General features: G+C 61.3%; 1 protein-coding gene across 1 annotated transcript; it reads right to left on the bottom strand.

The window, feature by feature from the left end:
• Positions 1-838: 838 nt before the first annotated feature.
• On the bottom strand, positions 839-16,407 carry LOC132353378 (tubulin beta-3 chain). The gene is made up of 6 exons (XM_059904538.1): positions 12,148-16,407; positions 10,551-10,555; positions 9,023-9,150; positions 3,522-3,630; positions 2,873-2,983; positions 839-2,175 (listed from the first exon to the last, which is right to left on the bottom strand). Exons 1-6 carry the CDS (start codon positions 13,095-13,097, stop codon positions 1,100-1,102), a joined length of 2,379 nt encoding a protein of 792 aa, XP_059760521.1. The 5' UTR covers positions 13,098-16,407; the 3' UTR covers positions 839-1,099.
• Between the last annotated feature and the right edge of the window lie 118 nt (positions 16,408-16,525).

Below are 16,525 nucleotides of genomic sequence, written 5' to 3'. Positions count from 1 at the left end.
GGTATCCACCCAGAAAGGTGGGGTGCAGGGGTGTCCCGGGGGAGCTGGGCTTGATGAGACCCTGGCTTCGAGGGGTGGGGTGTGCGGAGGCCGAGGGCAGAGGGTCTGGGCCCGTCCAGCTCTGCACGGGCTCACCTGGGCCCCGGGCAGGCAGCGCCTCTGGGATTCCACTTCTCTCCCTATATGAGGAGGGGGCGGCCAGGTTTCCCCTTCCAGCGGGACCTTGGACGCCCTGCGGCCACAGGAAACGACCGCCAGGGGGCGCGTGGGCCAGAACTTCGCTCCCAGCCCGGCTGCGCCGAGTGCCGTGCCCACAACTCGCTGACCCGACCCGCCCTTCCCCAGGGCTCAAGCCCCAGCCCTCCAGCACACCACATTTTCCGGGGGAGTCCTCAAGGTCCTCACTCCCCTTTGGGTCTCGGCTGCCTGCCTCTAACGTCTAGCACCCGGATAAGCCAGAGGAAAAGTCTGCGGCACGAGTCACCCTGGAGGGGACTGGGGCTGGTCCCGGGTCGCCTGAGAGCACGCCTGGGCTTCCTGCAGCCATGGCCACCTTCTCCAGCGCCACCGCCAGGAGCTCCCCTGCCAGGGGCTGCACCTTGGGACAGCTGCAGGTTCCAAGCACAGGCCCGTCTCAGCCCCCACTGGGAGACAATGACGCTCTGTCCTGCCCCCGCCGCCGGGCCTCCCTGTCTGCCCCTCCTCACCCCTCTGGCCCCAACTTTCCAGAATAAGAAGAAATCTCCAGCACCAGGCACGGGTATCTGACAGCAATAAATTTATTAAGTATCCCCCCAAAATATAAACACAAACCAGTAAAAAAAACAAAACAAACCATAAAACATCAGGCCTGGAGCTGATAATAAAGCAGAGAGACAAACGGGCCACACAAAATGGATTTGACCTATGGCGGAAGACAGCTGAGAAGACTCACACAGGGCGGGGATGCTGTAAATACTAAAGGACACACACTTGGGAGCCCTAGGGTGACATGACCGGGCCTGGTGGGGGAAAGGGCAGGGGTGTGTCAGGGGCTACATGGCTCAGGGGACAGACCTCTCGGTCCCGGCCGCGGCCACGTCCCACCCCTTCAGCTGCTTCACTTGGGGCCCTGGGCCTCGGATTCCTCCTCATCATCTTCATATATCTCCCCCTCCTCCTCGGCCGTGGCGTCCTGGTACTGCTGGTACTCGGACACCAGGTCGTTCATGTTGCTCTCGGCCTCGGTGAACTCCATCTCGTCCATGCCCTCGCCCGTGTACCAGTGCAGGAAGGCCTTGCGGCGGAACATGGCCGTGAACTGCTCCGAGATGCGCTTGAACAGCTCCTGGATGGCCGTGCTGTTGCCAATGAAGGTGGAGGACATCTTGAGCCCGCGGGGCGGGATGTCGCACACGGCCACCTTCACGTTGTTGGGGATCCACTCCACGAAGTAGCTGCTGTTCTTGCTCTGGATGGCCAGCATCTGCTCGTCCACCTCCTTCATGGACATGCGGCCCCGGAAGACGGTGGCCACGGTCAGGTAGCGCCCGTGGCGGGGGTCGCAGGCCGCCATCATGTTCTTGGCATCAAACATCTGCTGCGTGAGCTCGGGCACCGTCAGCGCGCGGTACTGCTGGCTGCCGCGGGCGGTGAGCGGGGCGAAGCCGGGCATGAAGAAGTGCAGGCGCGGGAAGGGCACCATGTTCACGGCCAGCTTGCGCAGGTCGGCGTTGAGCTGGCCGGGGAAGCGCAGGGAGGTGGTGACCCCGCTCATGGTGGCCGACACCAGGTGGTTGAGGTCCCCGTAGGTGGGCGTGGCCAGCTTGAGGGTGCGGAAGCAGATGTCGTACAGCGCCTCGTTGTCGATGCAGTACGTCTCGTCCGTGTTCTCCACCAGCTGGTGGATGGACAGCGTGGCGTTGTAGGGCTCCACCACCGTGTCCGACACCTTGGGCGAGGGCACCACGCTGAAGGTGTTCATGATGCGGTCGGGGTACTCCTCGCGGACCTTGCTGATGAGCAGCGTGCCCATGCCCGAGCCCGTGCCGCCCCCCAGCGAGTGGGTCAGCTGGAAGCCCTGCAGGCAGTCGCAATTCTCACACTCCTTCCGCACCACGTCCAGGACCGAGTCCACCAGCTCGGCACCCTCCGTGTAGTGGCCCTTGGCCCAGTTGTTGCCGGCCCCGCTCTGACCTGGGACGGGGGCAGGGGGACACGGACGGGGTCAGACCTCCAGAGCCTGCCTGAGGGCAACCGCGGACACAGCCCTGTGCCTGTTTACCCTCCATGAAGTGGGGTTGCCCGCACCTTCTCACCCCCTCCCTGGCTCTTAGCACCAGCCACACCGTGTGGGGAGTCGATCAGCGCTCCCCTCCAGCCCACCCACCCTCTGGCCGGCTGTGCTGGAAGGTAGACTGCAGCCCCCAGAATCCCTTGCAGCCCGGGGTCGGGAGGAGGGTCATGCCCATCAGTTGGGGTGCTGAGCGCTGGGGGGTGGAAGCGGGGTGTGGCCTTCCTCCTGTCGCTGTGTGAGCACCCAGGGCCCTGCCGCCAGAGTCACGGGTGTGAGGACAGCTGCGTTGCGTGCTCGTGAGCTGGTGTCCTCTGGAGGCTCTGCTTCTGCCCCCCGCCCCCACCCAGCCCCCCATCTCTCTAAGGATCCTGTGAGCTCAAGCCTCTGTTTCACACATCGTTCTGCTTGAAATCACAAGTGGTGTCTGTTCCTTGCACAGAACCCTTTCTCTGGGACTCTGTCCCAAGCTGCAAATTGGGGAGATCAGATCTGCTCTGCACAGGGTCACAGGCAGGGGTGACTCTGCCCTTGTTTCTGCTGATCTGGGTTTGCCGGCAGTGGGGTCCACCAGGAGAGGCTGGGGCAGGGGAAACTTACCGAAGATGAAGTTGTCAGGCCTGAAGAGGTGCCCGAAGGCCCCAGACCGGACGCTGTCCATGGTTCCAGGCTCCAGGTCCACCAGGATGGCCCGAGGCACATACTTGTGAGCTGAGGGCAGAGGGGTGGGTTACGTGGGTCACAGAAGCTAGGCGCCCCTCCTGCCCCCTAAGTCCTGCCCCGGACTGCCAGCCTCGTGCTCTCACCCTAAGAGCTCAGACTCTGGGGTCAGAGAGGCAGGAGCCATGTGTGAAAAGGGAGTCATGGTTGACATCCGGACAGCCAGGACCAAATCCCATGTCTACGTGGGCAGGTTAATATTTTGCCAGTTCACTAAAGACACCATTTCGCACCAGTTGCTGAGTAGCCCCTGCTCGACCTCTCCAGGTAACCCCTGCTCTGGACCCTCCCATGGGCCTCCCGAAGGGGCCTTTGGGACCCTGCCCAGCCCTGGCCATTCCACCGGACTGTGCGTGTGTCTCATGGCCATTAAACACATTTGACTCTCGCTAGGGTTATTAGGATCCCTTGTCTTTATTCTGTGAGTCTCTGGTTGCACCTGCCAGCCAACCGAAAGGAGGGCAGCGATGCTGGGCCCCAGCAGTCAAGGTCCCCCCACCCCACCCCTCGGTCCAGGATGGGGGCTCACAAGAGGCCTCGTTGTAGTAGACGCTGATGCGCTCCAGCTGCAGGTCCGAATCCCCTACATAATTGCCACTGGGGTCTATCCCGTGCTCGTCGCTGATGACCTCCCAGAACTGCAGGGGGAACGGAGGGGTCAGTAGGTGGTCGTGACCCCCACCAGGCCCCTTCCCTCCCGTAGCCTTGAAGCCCTGGTACAAAATTAGGGGCTTGGTCCCAAAGCCTGCACTAGGCCTTTGAGTGACTTTGAAAAAGAGCCCCTAGCTCTGTCGTCTGTAAGAAAATTGTCATAATAAATATGCATGTCCATGGAGACCAGAGCTTTCAGGGTGGTTCAGGGCTCAACTGACACAGACCCGGGCCCCCAGACCCGGCTCTGCACTTGGTGACCAGGGGCCTTGGGCAGTCCACTTCTCCATGAGTAATAAACACCCTCTTGGGGTGTTTCTTTTTTAATTCCCTCCTTTCAGATGAGAAAGCTGAAGCACAGAGAAGGTAAGTGCTGGAGACAGGGTCCAGGATATGCGTGCCCCTCAGTGTCGAGGCAAAGATGTCCAGTGACAGGGCCTGGCAGCGTCCAGCCCATCAGCAGCCTCAGCCAACAGGAACCACAGGGGCCTAAGTGGGGACTCACTTGCCTGGGGTTACCCAGCCTGGCCAAGCTGAGACGGCACAGCTCCAGCTTCAAGGGCTCACTCTGTCCCCGGCCTCCTGCCCTGCTCGCCCTGGGCAGGAACCTACCGCGCTTCTCTCAGGACTGGGGCAGGGCAGGACCACCCCTTCCCAGCTGCGTGACCTTGGGCAAGTCCTGAAGATTCTCTGTGCCTCCGTGGCCTCACCCGTTCAGTGGGCCTGATGATGAAGCCAGGTTGTTGTGAGAATAAAGCAAGTTACTCTGCCCAGAGCCTGTGAATGGTGAGTGCCGTGTGGGATTATTAGCACGCAAAGACACCCGCCCTGGGTGAAGGGAAGGTTGCACAGCGCTCTGTGCTCGCCCCAGGGGCACTTCCAGGCTGTCTCAGAGCACAGCTGCCCATGTGGCCGGAGATCGTGGTCACACACCGTGTGACTGACCAGTGCCCCTCCCGTTTGCCCCTCAGGGTTGGGGTGACTCAGAAGAATGGGTGTGAAGGCCCCAAGAAGCAAAGGGCCTCTACATATGGGTCATGTGCTGGGGAAAAGACTGCTCAGTGAGAAAAGCAGTTAGAAATCAGTTTTCACGTGCGTATCTATATATAGATGTCTCTGACAGACATTCAAAAATCTGCTCCCGGCAGCCGTGCCTGAGAGTGGTCCTGGGTGGGGGGAGAGGCTTTGACACTGCACACCATTTGGTTCTTTGGGAATTTTTGTCATGTGCATGTTAACTTCTCCAAAAAAAAAAAAAAAAAGATTAGTTAAAAATTTTAAAATTCTTAAAACCTGAAAAGTACGAACAGTCATTATTATAAAATGCACAGAAGAATCTTGGCATTTCACCCAAAGAGACTGTTATCAGAGGTCAGCTCTCAGCAAGGGTGGGGGCTGGACTTCTTCCTCCTTTGTGTGTTTTTGTCATTGATAAGTTTTCTTCTTTTTTTCTGCATTAAGTGTGTATTAACGCTGTAATTAGCGGTGTCACTGAAGCATTCAGGGCCTGATCAGAGCTTCCTCCCACTGCTTGGTTCCCCATGCCCTCCTCAGGAGAGTGTGAGCCGGGGGCCTTGCTCCCCACAGCCCTGGAACACCCCAGACCTCTGGCTTCAGAGACACCCACAGCCCCTGTAGAGAAGGGATGAGCTTGAGATGGCAAGTGTGGGAGGGGCAGAGAGTGTCTCAGCCACCGAGCCACCAACACATCTATGGAAAGTTCTCTGGACCCCGCTATGGAATGCATAGGCTTCCAGGAGGCAGCAGACCAGAGTGAGTGCAGACTCCAGCACTGGCCAGTGTGTGCCAGTGACTCCACCTCTCAGGACCTCCATTTTCTCATCTGTAAAGTGGACATAATATGATACCCACTTCAAGTGGTCAACTCAAGGCCTGACACATAAAAGCAGTCAGCAAATGTTGGCCTCACCAAATTAAAAGGCCTTAGATGTTATTTAAATTTGTAAAGTCATATTCACTGATAAATAAAATAAAATCAATATACTTTGGAATATTGTGTTGCAATAAAAGATCATCACTTGTATGAGCAGATCTCCAAGGCACACCCTTAGGGGAAAAGGCACATTGCAGTGATATACAGAGTAAAAGCAAAAATCTCGCAGCAGATGCTATATTTTTTATACATAGGTGCATATGCCCAGAAGATGGACTAGAATGGTGGAAAATACTTGTCCTGCCTGAAGAGAGGGACCGAGAGGGGTGAGGTGCTCACATGGGCACTTTAGCCTTATCTGCAATGTTTCAACTTTTTAGAAGGAGAATATGTTTAATAATAGCTTTTGTAGTTAAAACAAATACGAATTGTAATTTAAAATAATAAAAACTTAGTAGAATATATTATATATACAGATCATATAACATTTAATAAATAACAAAATACTATTTTATAAATTAAAGAATAATTATGATCATCACTACAGATGAGAAAACTGCCAGATGGCGCGTGGACCCCAGGGTCCAGGCCAGGGCTCCTATTTCAGACCCCACGGTTTTGTCTCGAGCTGGGGGCGTGCGCCGCGGCGCTGTCCGTGGTGCTGACCTTTCCGGCGCCTACGCTCGTGGGCGGGGGAGGTGGCGGGGCGCGCGCAGGAGCCCAAGGCAAGAGGGGTGCAGTGGCTCCCGGGAGGGAGGGCTGGCCCACTGGGGGCCGTTAAGCCCCTCTAGGACCCCATGCCCCTCCCCGGCCCGTGCACAGCGAGCACCGACAGGACCCAACTGGGAGGGGCGGGGGGTGGGGGTGGTGCGGAAACCAGAAATTCCTCTTCCCATTGGCTGTCAGGGCCAGGGCCCGCCCTTCCGAGGCCCCGCCCAGCGGCCGAGAGACTGGGCGCAGACAAAGGCTCCAGGACGGCCCTGCCCCCCTAGGGGAGGAGGGTGGGGTTCCCAGACTCTTCGCCCCACTGTGGGAGCTGGGGGCTCCCTGCCCATCCTGATGTGTCCACACAGGCCTAGATTCAAACTTCTGCCCTGTCCCTCCCAGGCGTTTTTTTTATCCTTGGGGGAAGGGCGACACCCAATCCCACCGCAGCCTCGAGAGGTGCAGCGCCCAACACGTAGTGGTCATTGTCACGAGTCATAAATGCTGTCATGTCACCTCTCACGAGAGCCGTGCTCTCTCTTGGCCCCGATCGCCCTGACCTCCCTCCATAACTTCCACTCCCATCCCCACCCGCAGCCAGGCCCTCCCCCAAGTGGGCGGCCCGCCCCCAAGCAGGGGAAGCAGCCCCTCTTGCCCACCCCAGTCAGCTACTGCTGGTGATGGGCGAAAAAAGTTTGCTATCCCTCCACCAGGAGGCCACAACCAGTACGGAAGCTGGAAACAAAAATGGCCAAGGAACGCCTGCCTGTCCACAGGGCAGGTGCTGTGCGCCGGGTCAGGCAAATCCCCACACACGCTGTGAGCGCGTCCAGTTTGGTTCTGGAGATTTTCCAGGGCAGGGAGGCCGGAAGGAAACCACTAGACTGCTTCCATTGGTCACTGCAAAGGGCAGCGGTTGAAAAGGAAGAAACGATCCCCCTCCCCCCCAAATCCACCACTCTCTCTTTTGCATTGTTAAAAAGGATCAGATATTAGTTTTAAAAACAAACAAGAGTTAAGGAAATTAAGCCAAAATGAATAAAAAGTAATGAGCAAACCCAAGGGCCACTGCACTTGAAGCAGGAAAAATCTCTGCGGAGGCCACTGTCCAGCACTCGGGCCGCTGCCTCTGCCCTGCCCCCCACCCATGGGGCTGCAGCTGGGCATGAACATGCCCTTGCCTGATCCGTGCCGGTCCAGCCACAGAAGGAAGCCCCGTGACAGGATCACCACTCCCACAGGCTCATGGTGGGACCCAGGCTGCCCTGCTTCCCTTCAGTGACCCCTGACTATCGGAGGAGCAGATGCTCAGGGCAGGCCTGGCCCCTGTGACCACATTAATGAGCCCATGGCCCCTTCTGCCCGTCCAGGGCAGCTGTCAGTGACAGCCCCCAGAGCCCTGATTTAATTTGAGGCCTTGGTCCCTCAGGCCTCCCCTCCCCCAGCCCCTTCCTCTGGCAGGCACAGCTGTCTCCTCGGTGATTAGGGTGTCTCCCCACTATGCCCTCCCCCCCATGTGAGGCGCCTCCACCCTAGAGCCCAAGTTGCAATTTACATCTCAGCCACGTGGCTGCCCCAGCCCTGTTGTAATTAGCTTTTTGTTCTTGCCCGGTTTCCATGGCAACAGCCTCCAGAGGAAGCCTTTCCTGGCCCCTTCCCCTCCAGGACCTGTCTCCTCCCACTGCCTCCTTGGGGAACCAGCTCGACACCATCCCTCGCTGGGTCCCTGGCCTTGGTGCTGACAAAGCAACCCGCCCCCCCCCCCATATTGTTCTGAGGAGAGCACAGGGGGCAGCAGGCCGCACCCACCCAGCCTGAGCCCTGCGCTGGGCATCTGCAGAGACTGAGAGCCGGAGGGTGGAGAGGCTCTGTCTCCACTTGCTGTGTGACCTTGGGCAAGGGACAGCTACCCTGGACTTAGGGATGGGACACCTGCCTCCTGGGTTCGGCTGGGGATGACGCCATCCCCTTCCCGCCTCAGTTCCAACATCTGTGAGGTGGGCTAACAATGGAGGGGAGGGGCCTAGTGGTGAAGTAGCTCTCGACCCCACCCGCCCACCCCGGCTTTGTTCCCACGTCCGACCCCGAGACTCGCGGTCCCTACGTGGGTTTGATCCAACCCTGTGGCGAGGGGCGACAGGTTGCCCAGGCAGGGCTACGCTGAGGGAGAGTCCAGTCCTCGACCAAGGTCATCCCGAGTCCGGGCCCAATGCCTCCCCCAACAAAGGAAAAGGGTGGGGCCAGGAAGCTGAGGGTGGTCAAAGCTAGGCGGGGGCATGCGGGCGGCTCTGGACGCTTGGAGGGTACCAAGTTACTGGCGTGCCGGGGTGGGGGGGATCATTACGGCTTTGCGGGGGGCCCCACCCAAACCTGCCCACCCCACCCATCTCGCCCGAGGCTGCATTGTGACCCCAGAGAAGAGGGCCACGCCCAGCCAGCGCCCCCCCGCCACCCCGCACCTGCAGCGGCGGGTGGATGGAGCGTAGAGGCTGACCTGCGCTGTGCTCCCGCAGGCCCGAGGTAAGCCCGGTAGGGGCAGAGGAAAGGCGGGGGTGGGAATGGCAGAGGGGACGACCCGGCGTCCCGGCAGCCCGGAGAGAGGGCCAGCCCATCCTTCTCTTCTAGGCTTCGCAGTGGCGAGTGAGGCTCGGGGTGCGGCTCTGCGCGCACCGCCTCCCTGCTTCCCTCCCCCCGGGGACCGGCTCGAGGGGTAGGCGGGGGGGACCCGGGATGCGCGCCGGGTGCGGGGCCCGGCGCAGGGGGGCGGCGCGCGGCCTCACCTTGGCCCCGATCTGGTTGCCGCACTGGCCGGCCTGGATGTGCACGATCTCCCTCATGCTCGGTGCGTGTGGCGGGCGGCTGCGGGACGCAGGCGGACGCGCTGGGGCCGGGGCTGGCTGCGGAGGATCTGCCGCCCCCGCCGCCCGCTCTTATAGGCTGGGCCCCGCCCGCCGCGCCCGGCCTGGCGTCATCGCGCGCGGCCAATCCGGGGACGCCGCCGCAGAATGCGGCAGGGCTGCAGCATCAGCACCGCGCATCCCCGCTCCACCGCGCGCTGCAGCGCCTCCTCCCGCCGCCCCAGGGGTCTGGGGACCGCGCACCCGAAAGGAGGGGCTGGCGAGCTCCAGGGAGGACAATAGAAGCCCCCTTGGCCCTCGGCCCCAGCCCCGGCTGCCGTCTCTATCCCACCCCAGCGGCAGCCTCACCCCTGGGCTTTGCGAGGAGGGTTTTTCTTGTCCACACCTGTGTAGGGACCAACCCCATCTCCCACCCCGAAAGGCCAACATGGACGCCTCCCAGCTCCCTGTCTTGTGTCGCGAAGGGGCAGACCAGGTACTCTGAGCTTTGCCGGGTCCCTTAATGGCGGGGTGGCCAGGAAAAGGCTGCAGCAGGCACCGACTTCTCAACAGAAGAAAGAAATCATGGGGCAGGGCTCCCAAACGTCTGAGTCAGAAGGGCTGTGAGTGCAGGAGGGTGGCGGTGGGTTGCTATGGCATCTCAGTTTTACTGTTCTTCTCTGCACTGGGGGATACCACCTGCCCCTTCTTCCCCAGGGGGCTGCCATGAGATTCCAAATGGACCTAGCAGGTGGGGCTGCTTTGTACCCCTGCCAGGCACAGCACCTGGCATGTAGCTGCTGCTCAGTGGACGTCGGTGTCAGGAATTGTCATAAGGCCACAAACAAGCCAGGCACAGAACTGACAGGGGGGTGGGGCAGTGGTTTCTGTCTGACTCACTCTCCCTGATGTCACCTGTACCCCTGGAGTCTTGGTCCAAGTGAGGCCAAGGAAATTCGGTGGGCTGGGGGAGCTATGTAGGGAGATGGTGTGCGCATAAGGGAGAGAAGGGAGGCGGTGAAGTGGGCACGCAGTTCAGAGGCTGGACGACCCACTGGCCTAGCGGTCTGCTGGGGTCAGACGTTATAGTGAAGCCGCCTGTCATAAAGTCCTCCTGATATTTCAGTAACAAAATCCTCAGGAGGGGTCTCGGCCACAGCGTGCGGACCTGTTCCTGTCCGTGCGTTCACACTGCTTGTGTGGTGTGGCTGTGTGCACGACCCTCTCTCTCTCCTCTTGCAGCTTCCCCAGTTTGGCAAGTCTAGAAATGGGCCTTTTGTTCTCGAGAGACGCCCTCCCTCACAACACGTCCATGATGTGGCTTTCTGTGGTTGGCTTCCAGCTGCCTGGGGCCCCTCCCTGTCCCCGTTCAGGGGGTCCTGGTGAGCGTTTGGCTCTTCCCTGGAGCTGGCTGCGCCTCCCTGTTGAGCAAAGGAAGAAGCTTTGCATCCTGTTGACCAGGACCCATCACCCGCCCTGCCGCCCTGCAGGATGGCATCGGGCCAGGCCAGCTCCCCCTCCATCCCCAGAGGGCTCTGGTGCCCGGCTCGAGGCTGACTCATCATCCTGTCTCCCAGCAAAAGCCGGCCCTGCTGGGAACCAGCTCCCAGCTCCGAGGTCAGCAGTCAGGGCTGGAGCTGCCAGTGGTGGGCGGGCAGGAACTGGCCGGGACAGGGCTCGGGTGGCTGGCCAGGGGGCGGCAGGGGCTGCAGGCATTACTAGACCTGCCTTGGATTTGGCTGGTACCATCACTGTTCCTCCACTGAGCCTGTACCAGGAAGGGGGTCGAATGTATGCTGTGTCTGTGGAGGAACCGGGTGGGAACTCAGCCCAGGGTCGCAGCAGAGGGAGGGCCCAAGGGCTCCCAGCATCAGGCAGCACGGTCCACCCTAGAGGCCCACTCCCCTGGGGCTTGGACACCCCTGCAGCCCCTGGACAGCCTCACCCCATTCTGGGCGGCCTTGCCTCACACTCCCCAGGGCTGGTGGAGCCCTGACCCTCCTCCCAGAAGGGCAGTACTTGGAAGAGAGCAGACCCCAGCCTCCGGGCCGCCCTGCCGCTGGACGAGGCAGGGATACGGACGAGGGGCTGCGGGACTGGGCCGAGAGAGGGCCACGTTCTGGCCAGGGTCACACATGGGTCACTGTGGTCCTGCTTGTGCTGCAGTTGAGGGCGCCTGGACAGTGTTGGGGTCTTGTCACCATGGTGGTGACTGGGGGCAGGGCAGCTGCTGCCCTTCCGCCAGTTGCTCTGGGCTGGGGTTTGCACCCCAGAGAGAAAGCAAAGACACAGGATCGAGTGGGTGTGGTCAGGTTCTCCACGCTCTCCCCCAGGTGGGGCTGTGGTTTCCTCACCTGGGCAGGCCAGCCACGGTTTCTGGCCAGTTCCTGGGACTTCCTTCCTTCCTTCCCCTCTTCAGCCCCACCCCCATTCCTCCACCTCAAGCTTCAAGCAGCTTCTGGAAGGAGGCAAGACAGATGGCAAGGAGGCTGCACCAAACATAGAATTTATTACTAGACTGCTTCCTGGCCCCAGGAGCCTGGGTACTGGTCCCCGATTCAGGCCGATGGCCCCTGCTTCACCCAGAGCAGGTGTTGGCCGGCACTGTCTGCCGGGGGCGTGCGGTGTCGACAGATGGGCTGAGCCCTGGCTCTCCGGTCACCACTGAGCCTTAGAAGAGAGAAGCCCCGCCCTCCCACCTTGCTCCACGCCTTCCTCCTTGCTGGTCACGACGTCCTTGGAGCAGCACTGCCGACAGCTTTTGCCGCCACGCTGCACATCCCAGTGGGCGGGGTGGCGGGGAGGCAGTCCCCAGAGTGGGTGCGGCGGGTCTCTGGATGAGGGGGGACTCTATAGAGACGTGGGCAGTGCCCCGCCGTCTCCCCAGCCTCCTCCATCCCCGACAGCTCCTCCTGGAGCTTCGTGCCATTCCTCTCTCGGGCCCCAGAGGGTCTGTGCGTCCACACCTTCAGAGGTGGCGTAGCCCGTCCTCTCTGCCAAGGGACTGCCCCGGCCACCCAGGGCTTGGGCCGCACGACAGCACCCCCTCCCTCTGCCCAGCAGCTCACCAGGAGCCCTGCAGCACCTCTTGGAGCGTCTTCCGGAGCTCCTGGCTGCGGAAGGCGTAGATGAGAGGGTCCACGATGGCGTTGCAGATGATGAGGGTGAGGAAGAGGTTGAAGTTCTTGAAGACGCAGCCACAGGTGGGGTGTTGAGGGCAGAGGACGATGAGCGAGAGGTGGAGGAAGAAGGGGCCCCAGAAGAGGAAGAAGGTGCCCAGCAGGATGGTGAGGGTGGCCGCGCCCTTGAGGCCGAAGCCCTGCTGGGTGGAGTGCTGCCTCTTGTGGAGCCGGGCAATGCCCCGGGCGTGCTGGCATGCCCGGGCCAGCATGTGGACGTACAGCACCGCCATGAGCGCCAGCATGGCTACGAAGAAACTTACGAGACACAGCAGGACTGCCGCGTGGTTGTAGTAGGCGATGAAGAGGGTGCTGGCGAGGACGCTGGCCACCCAGATGGCCGCGATGGCCCACCACGCCCTGGGCAGCGTCACGAGGCTGTGGTACCGCAGGGCGTAGAAGATGGAGATGTAGCGGTCCACGGCGATGGCGCCCAGGAAGCAGAGGCTGGACACCATGGAGCTGCAGATGAGCACATCAATGACGTCGTCCAGCTGCTGCACCACGGCAGCCCGAGGGGCCGTGGCGCCGGCCTCCAGCAGCAGCATGACGGCCGTCTCCAGCACGTTGCTGACACTCACAAGCAGGTCGGACGCGGCCAGGCAGCAGATGAAGTAGTACATGGGCGAGTGCAGGTTGCGGTTCTTGATGATGGCGGCCACCACCAGCACGTTCTCCACGAGACTCACCAGCCCCAAGCTGAGGAACAGCCCTTCGGGAACGGACACCTCCAGGCACTGGGGCCCCGTCTGGTTGGTGGCCAGCCCGAGGCGGGGGGTGGCTGGAGACGTGGAGTTGAGGGGACCCAGCAGCTGCCTCTGGGGGCCGAGCACTGGCATCGTCCTGCCAGGGAGCAGGAAGAGGTCCTTGCTCTCAGGGTCCCGCTCAACTCATGGCTCCACCGGGAGGCCCCTCACACTCCGTCCTCCGGGGCTGGGCAAATGTCGGCCCAGGCGCGGCCCCAGGCCTCTCCACCAGAGTCCAGTCACTTCCCAGCCAGGACCCCAAGCTCCCAGTTGCCGGCCCTGTGGGCTCAGTGTCTCTCTCCTGGTCCTCAGTGCACCTCCCCTCTTCCCTGGAGGTGCGGTCGCCCAGATCCGGACATTTCTAGGCCTCTTGCTACCTCCGGTCCTACGAGACCTCCTGCCTTCCTCAGCATCTTTAAAGTCATCCGCAGAGCCCCTCCTCCTGAGGGCGGCACCGTGACGGGCGTGTGCCCGGCTGCAGCGTGAGGGCTGCCGCTAGATGGCGCAGCTGGCACCCGGGCCTGTCCCGGCTGCTTGGCGCTCAGACCACTGCAGGCAGTCTGGCCAGCCGCGCCCGTGCTCAGCCCACCTCCCCTCCAGGTGTCGCGGGCACGGGAGTTCCGCTCCGGACCTGCCTCTGAGACTTACACACACACACACGCACCCCGCCTGCCCCACGTTAAACGCTGACTGAAGGCGGCCCTGCCCCAAGGACCCCCAGCCGAGCCAGCACTCTGTCACTAAAGAGGGCCCGGTGCTGACGACAAAGCCTCCTCTGAGGGCGGGGTGGGTGTGGACCGCGGGGCCGGCCCCTCACGGGTTGGGGAAGTCAGGCGGGCCGAGGGTCTGGTGCTCTGAAGGCGCTGGGCTGTGATGTTCCCGTTTGGGTCCGTCCTGTGCCCCCCACCAGACGGGGGAGGGCGCACCTGCTCACCAGCGTCAGCTCCCTTCCCTGCCCTTGACGACTTACACAGCCCTTTCCCCCTTTGCCTCCGCTGGTGCTATTTATTGAAGCGCGTCGTGCATGAGAGTACACGAATCATAAACATGCAGGTTGGTGCACACCTCATCCAAATACAGCCGGGAGAGCAGCACCCAATCAGTCAGTCAATCAAACACTGACTGCACCAGACCCTCCGGGGTGTCCTCCTGGCCCCGACCATCGGTTACCTTTGCCTGTTTTGGAACCTGATACGTGTGGACTCTGGACCCTTCCTCACTCAGCACTGAGACACCCTCGCGGCCGCACGCAGCGGTCGTTAACGCGCAGGCCGCGTGGGCGTTTGGGTGGCCCCCGTCCGTCACAGACACTGCTGCTGGGTGACACACAGGGGTGGGACCGCATGGTCAGAGGCACACCTTCAGTTCTGGTAGATTCTGCCAAACCGTTTTACACCCTGGTGGACCTGTTTGCCTGTTTCTGGCCATGCACGAGCCCTCACCCGCCACGTAGAGGAGGGTGGAAGGAAGGGCCTTGCCTGGGCTCCGCAGGAACCAGGGCGCCCCACCTCCTGGTGGAGAACCCCAAAGGGAACAAAGGGTCCCAGGGCAGGACCACGAGGCAGAGCCACGGTGGGGGCGGTGCTGGCACCGCTGCCCTGAACCCCGGCGTCTCTGCCCCGTGAGTCCCAGGACTCCCTGGCCGCCGGGCGAGCAGTGTCCTGCCTCTAGCTTACGTGTCATCACGGCTCCATCAATGAGGCCTTTGAGACTGCCGTGCCTCCCCAGACCCAGCGCCCCCAGCCTGAGACTTCAAAGGCCAGGAGAACTGGGGGGCCTTTGCCATGAGACCACAGCCCTCTTCCTGGGGAGGCCTCGAGACTCCCTGTCTGGTTCTCACCCCGAGGGAGGGGGACAGCAGGTACAGCTGAGCTGCGATTGGTCACAGGCCTGGGAAACGTCCACGTGAAACCACAGCTAACCCTGCGGCCAGTCCTACCCGCTTGACCTCTAGTGCCCCCGGAAGAAAGCAAGTGAGGACTGGCCAGACAGGCGGTGGGGGGGGACGGCCACCCCCTCAGAGGACATACCACATGAGACCACGTGCTGACCACTCATGAGGCTGTGAGGGCAGGAACTGTCTCAGTGCTGGGTCCCCAGCACCAGAACAGGGTCAGGCCCGCAGCAGGCCCGCAGCACACAAAGGCTCAGCATGTAAGGGAGCTCATGGGAGCTGGAGCCCGACGAGCTGCTGCCTGCAGAGCCAAGGGGTAGCCCTGTCTAGCCACAGCCATGCCGAGGCGGCCTGCCTTTATGGGGGTCCCCCGACGGCAGCCATGGGGAGTGCAGCCAGCCCCCCTGCCCCCTCCCCTCACCAAGGAGAGATCTCAGGAAGACCTGGCCCAGAGCTGGGTCACAGGGTCTGGGTTCCAGGGTTGTCCAGTTTTCTTTAACTTGGGGAAAGGAGGGGCTTTTGTGCCCACCCTTTGGTGCCCATGCTGAAGACCTGAGGTGGCGTGTGACCTGATGGGAAAGAGCACAACCCATCAGCAATCCATGAGCAGCGCAAGGCCTGAGTGGTCAGTTGAGCCTTTACAGTAGGTGTCTAGATGTGAGGGCCCTGGCTGTCTTCTCACCCCCATGAGACGGAGCAGCATGACTGAGCACTGGGTGGGCAGCAGGCCTGGGGGTGGTGAGCAGTTTCATCACTTCCTGGGCCCAGCCTCTGCTTCACTATCCCCAGGACACTGGCTCTTCATTTTAAAGTTTGCTTCCTGGTTGCAAGATGGCTGCTGTAGCTCCACACATCACATCCTCACCTAAATGTATTTAAGGTTGGAAGAGGTAGGGTGCCAAGCTCTCCTTGCTTGCCTGTCATTTTCAGAGATCAAACCCCTTCCCAGAAGACCCCCAGCAGACTGTCTTACTTGCTGAAGTTCATCACAGGCTACCCTGGTGGGGACCATGTGGTTCTAGTGCAGGCTCAGTCTCTGAGCTGGCTGTGGATGGTGGGAGGGGTAACCACATCTGCAGGGCCCTGTCCTTGCCACGGGTGTTCAAGGCACAGAGGCACCCCCGACTTGGGAACAGCTGGAAGGATGACCTCACAGGCCTCTGCAGTAGGTGAGCCCACATCACGATCAGGATGCCACAGACTTCCTGGAAGATGGGCCAACGGACCAGGACTTGGGTGCATGCTGACAGGAGATGGCTGGGTCACACTTCCTGCCACACTGACCAGCCTGGGGCCCCAATCACACCCTGGAGCACACGGGCAGCCTCTGTGGGTAGAGGTCAGGGCTGGGAGGGTGCCCAGCGTACAGGGTAGCATGTGGGGCTCACAACCTTGGTGGCCTGGATCCTTCCAGAACCAAACAGGATCCTTGGTCACAGGCAGCCCGTGTGGTTCTGAGCTGTCACTCAAGAGCACCAGGTCCCATCCCTTCACCCTCCCCAGCCCGCGGTCCGTTCACCCCTGGACCAAGTGCCCCCCAGTCTCTGCCACGTACACCCCCCCGAGCTGCCAAGACGAGCGTCCTTTCCAAAGCACACCTCTCGGCCTCCCCACTGACGGCGCTCCC

The sequence above is a fragment of the Balaenoptera ricei genome, chromosome 19 (assembly GCF_028023285.1).
Source record: "Balaenoptera ricei isolate mBalRic1 chromosome 19, mBalRic1.hap2, whole genome shotgun sequence".
Lineage (NCBI taxonomy): Eukaryota > Metazoa > Chordata > Mammalia > Artiodactyla > Balaenopteridae > Balaenoptera > Balaenoptera ricei.
This window is presented reverse-complemented; position numbering and strand designations above follow the sequence as displayed.

Excerpts from the sequence above, each read along its gene's own strand:
- LOC132353378 (XM_059904538.1), bottom strand. The coding sequence starts at position 13,097 with ATGCCAGTGCTCGGCCCCCAGAGGCAGCTGCTGGGTCCCCTCAACTCC. Across the intron at positions 3,631-9,022 it reads GCAACCAGATCGGGGCCAAG|TTCTGGGAGGTCATCAGCGA; the intron begins GTGAGGCCGCGC and ends TTCCCCCTGCAG. Across the intron at positions 2,984-3,521 it reads CTACTACAACGAGGCCTCTT|CTCACAAGTATGTGCCTCGG; the intron begins GTGAGCCCCCAT and ends CTCTGCCCTCAG.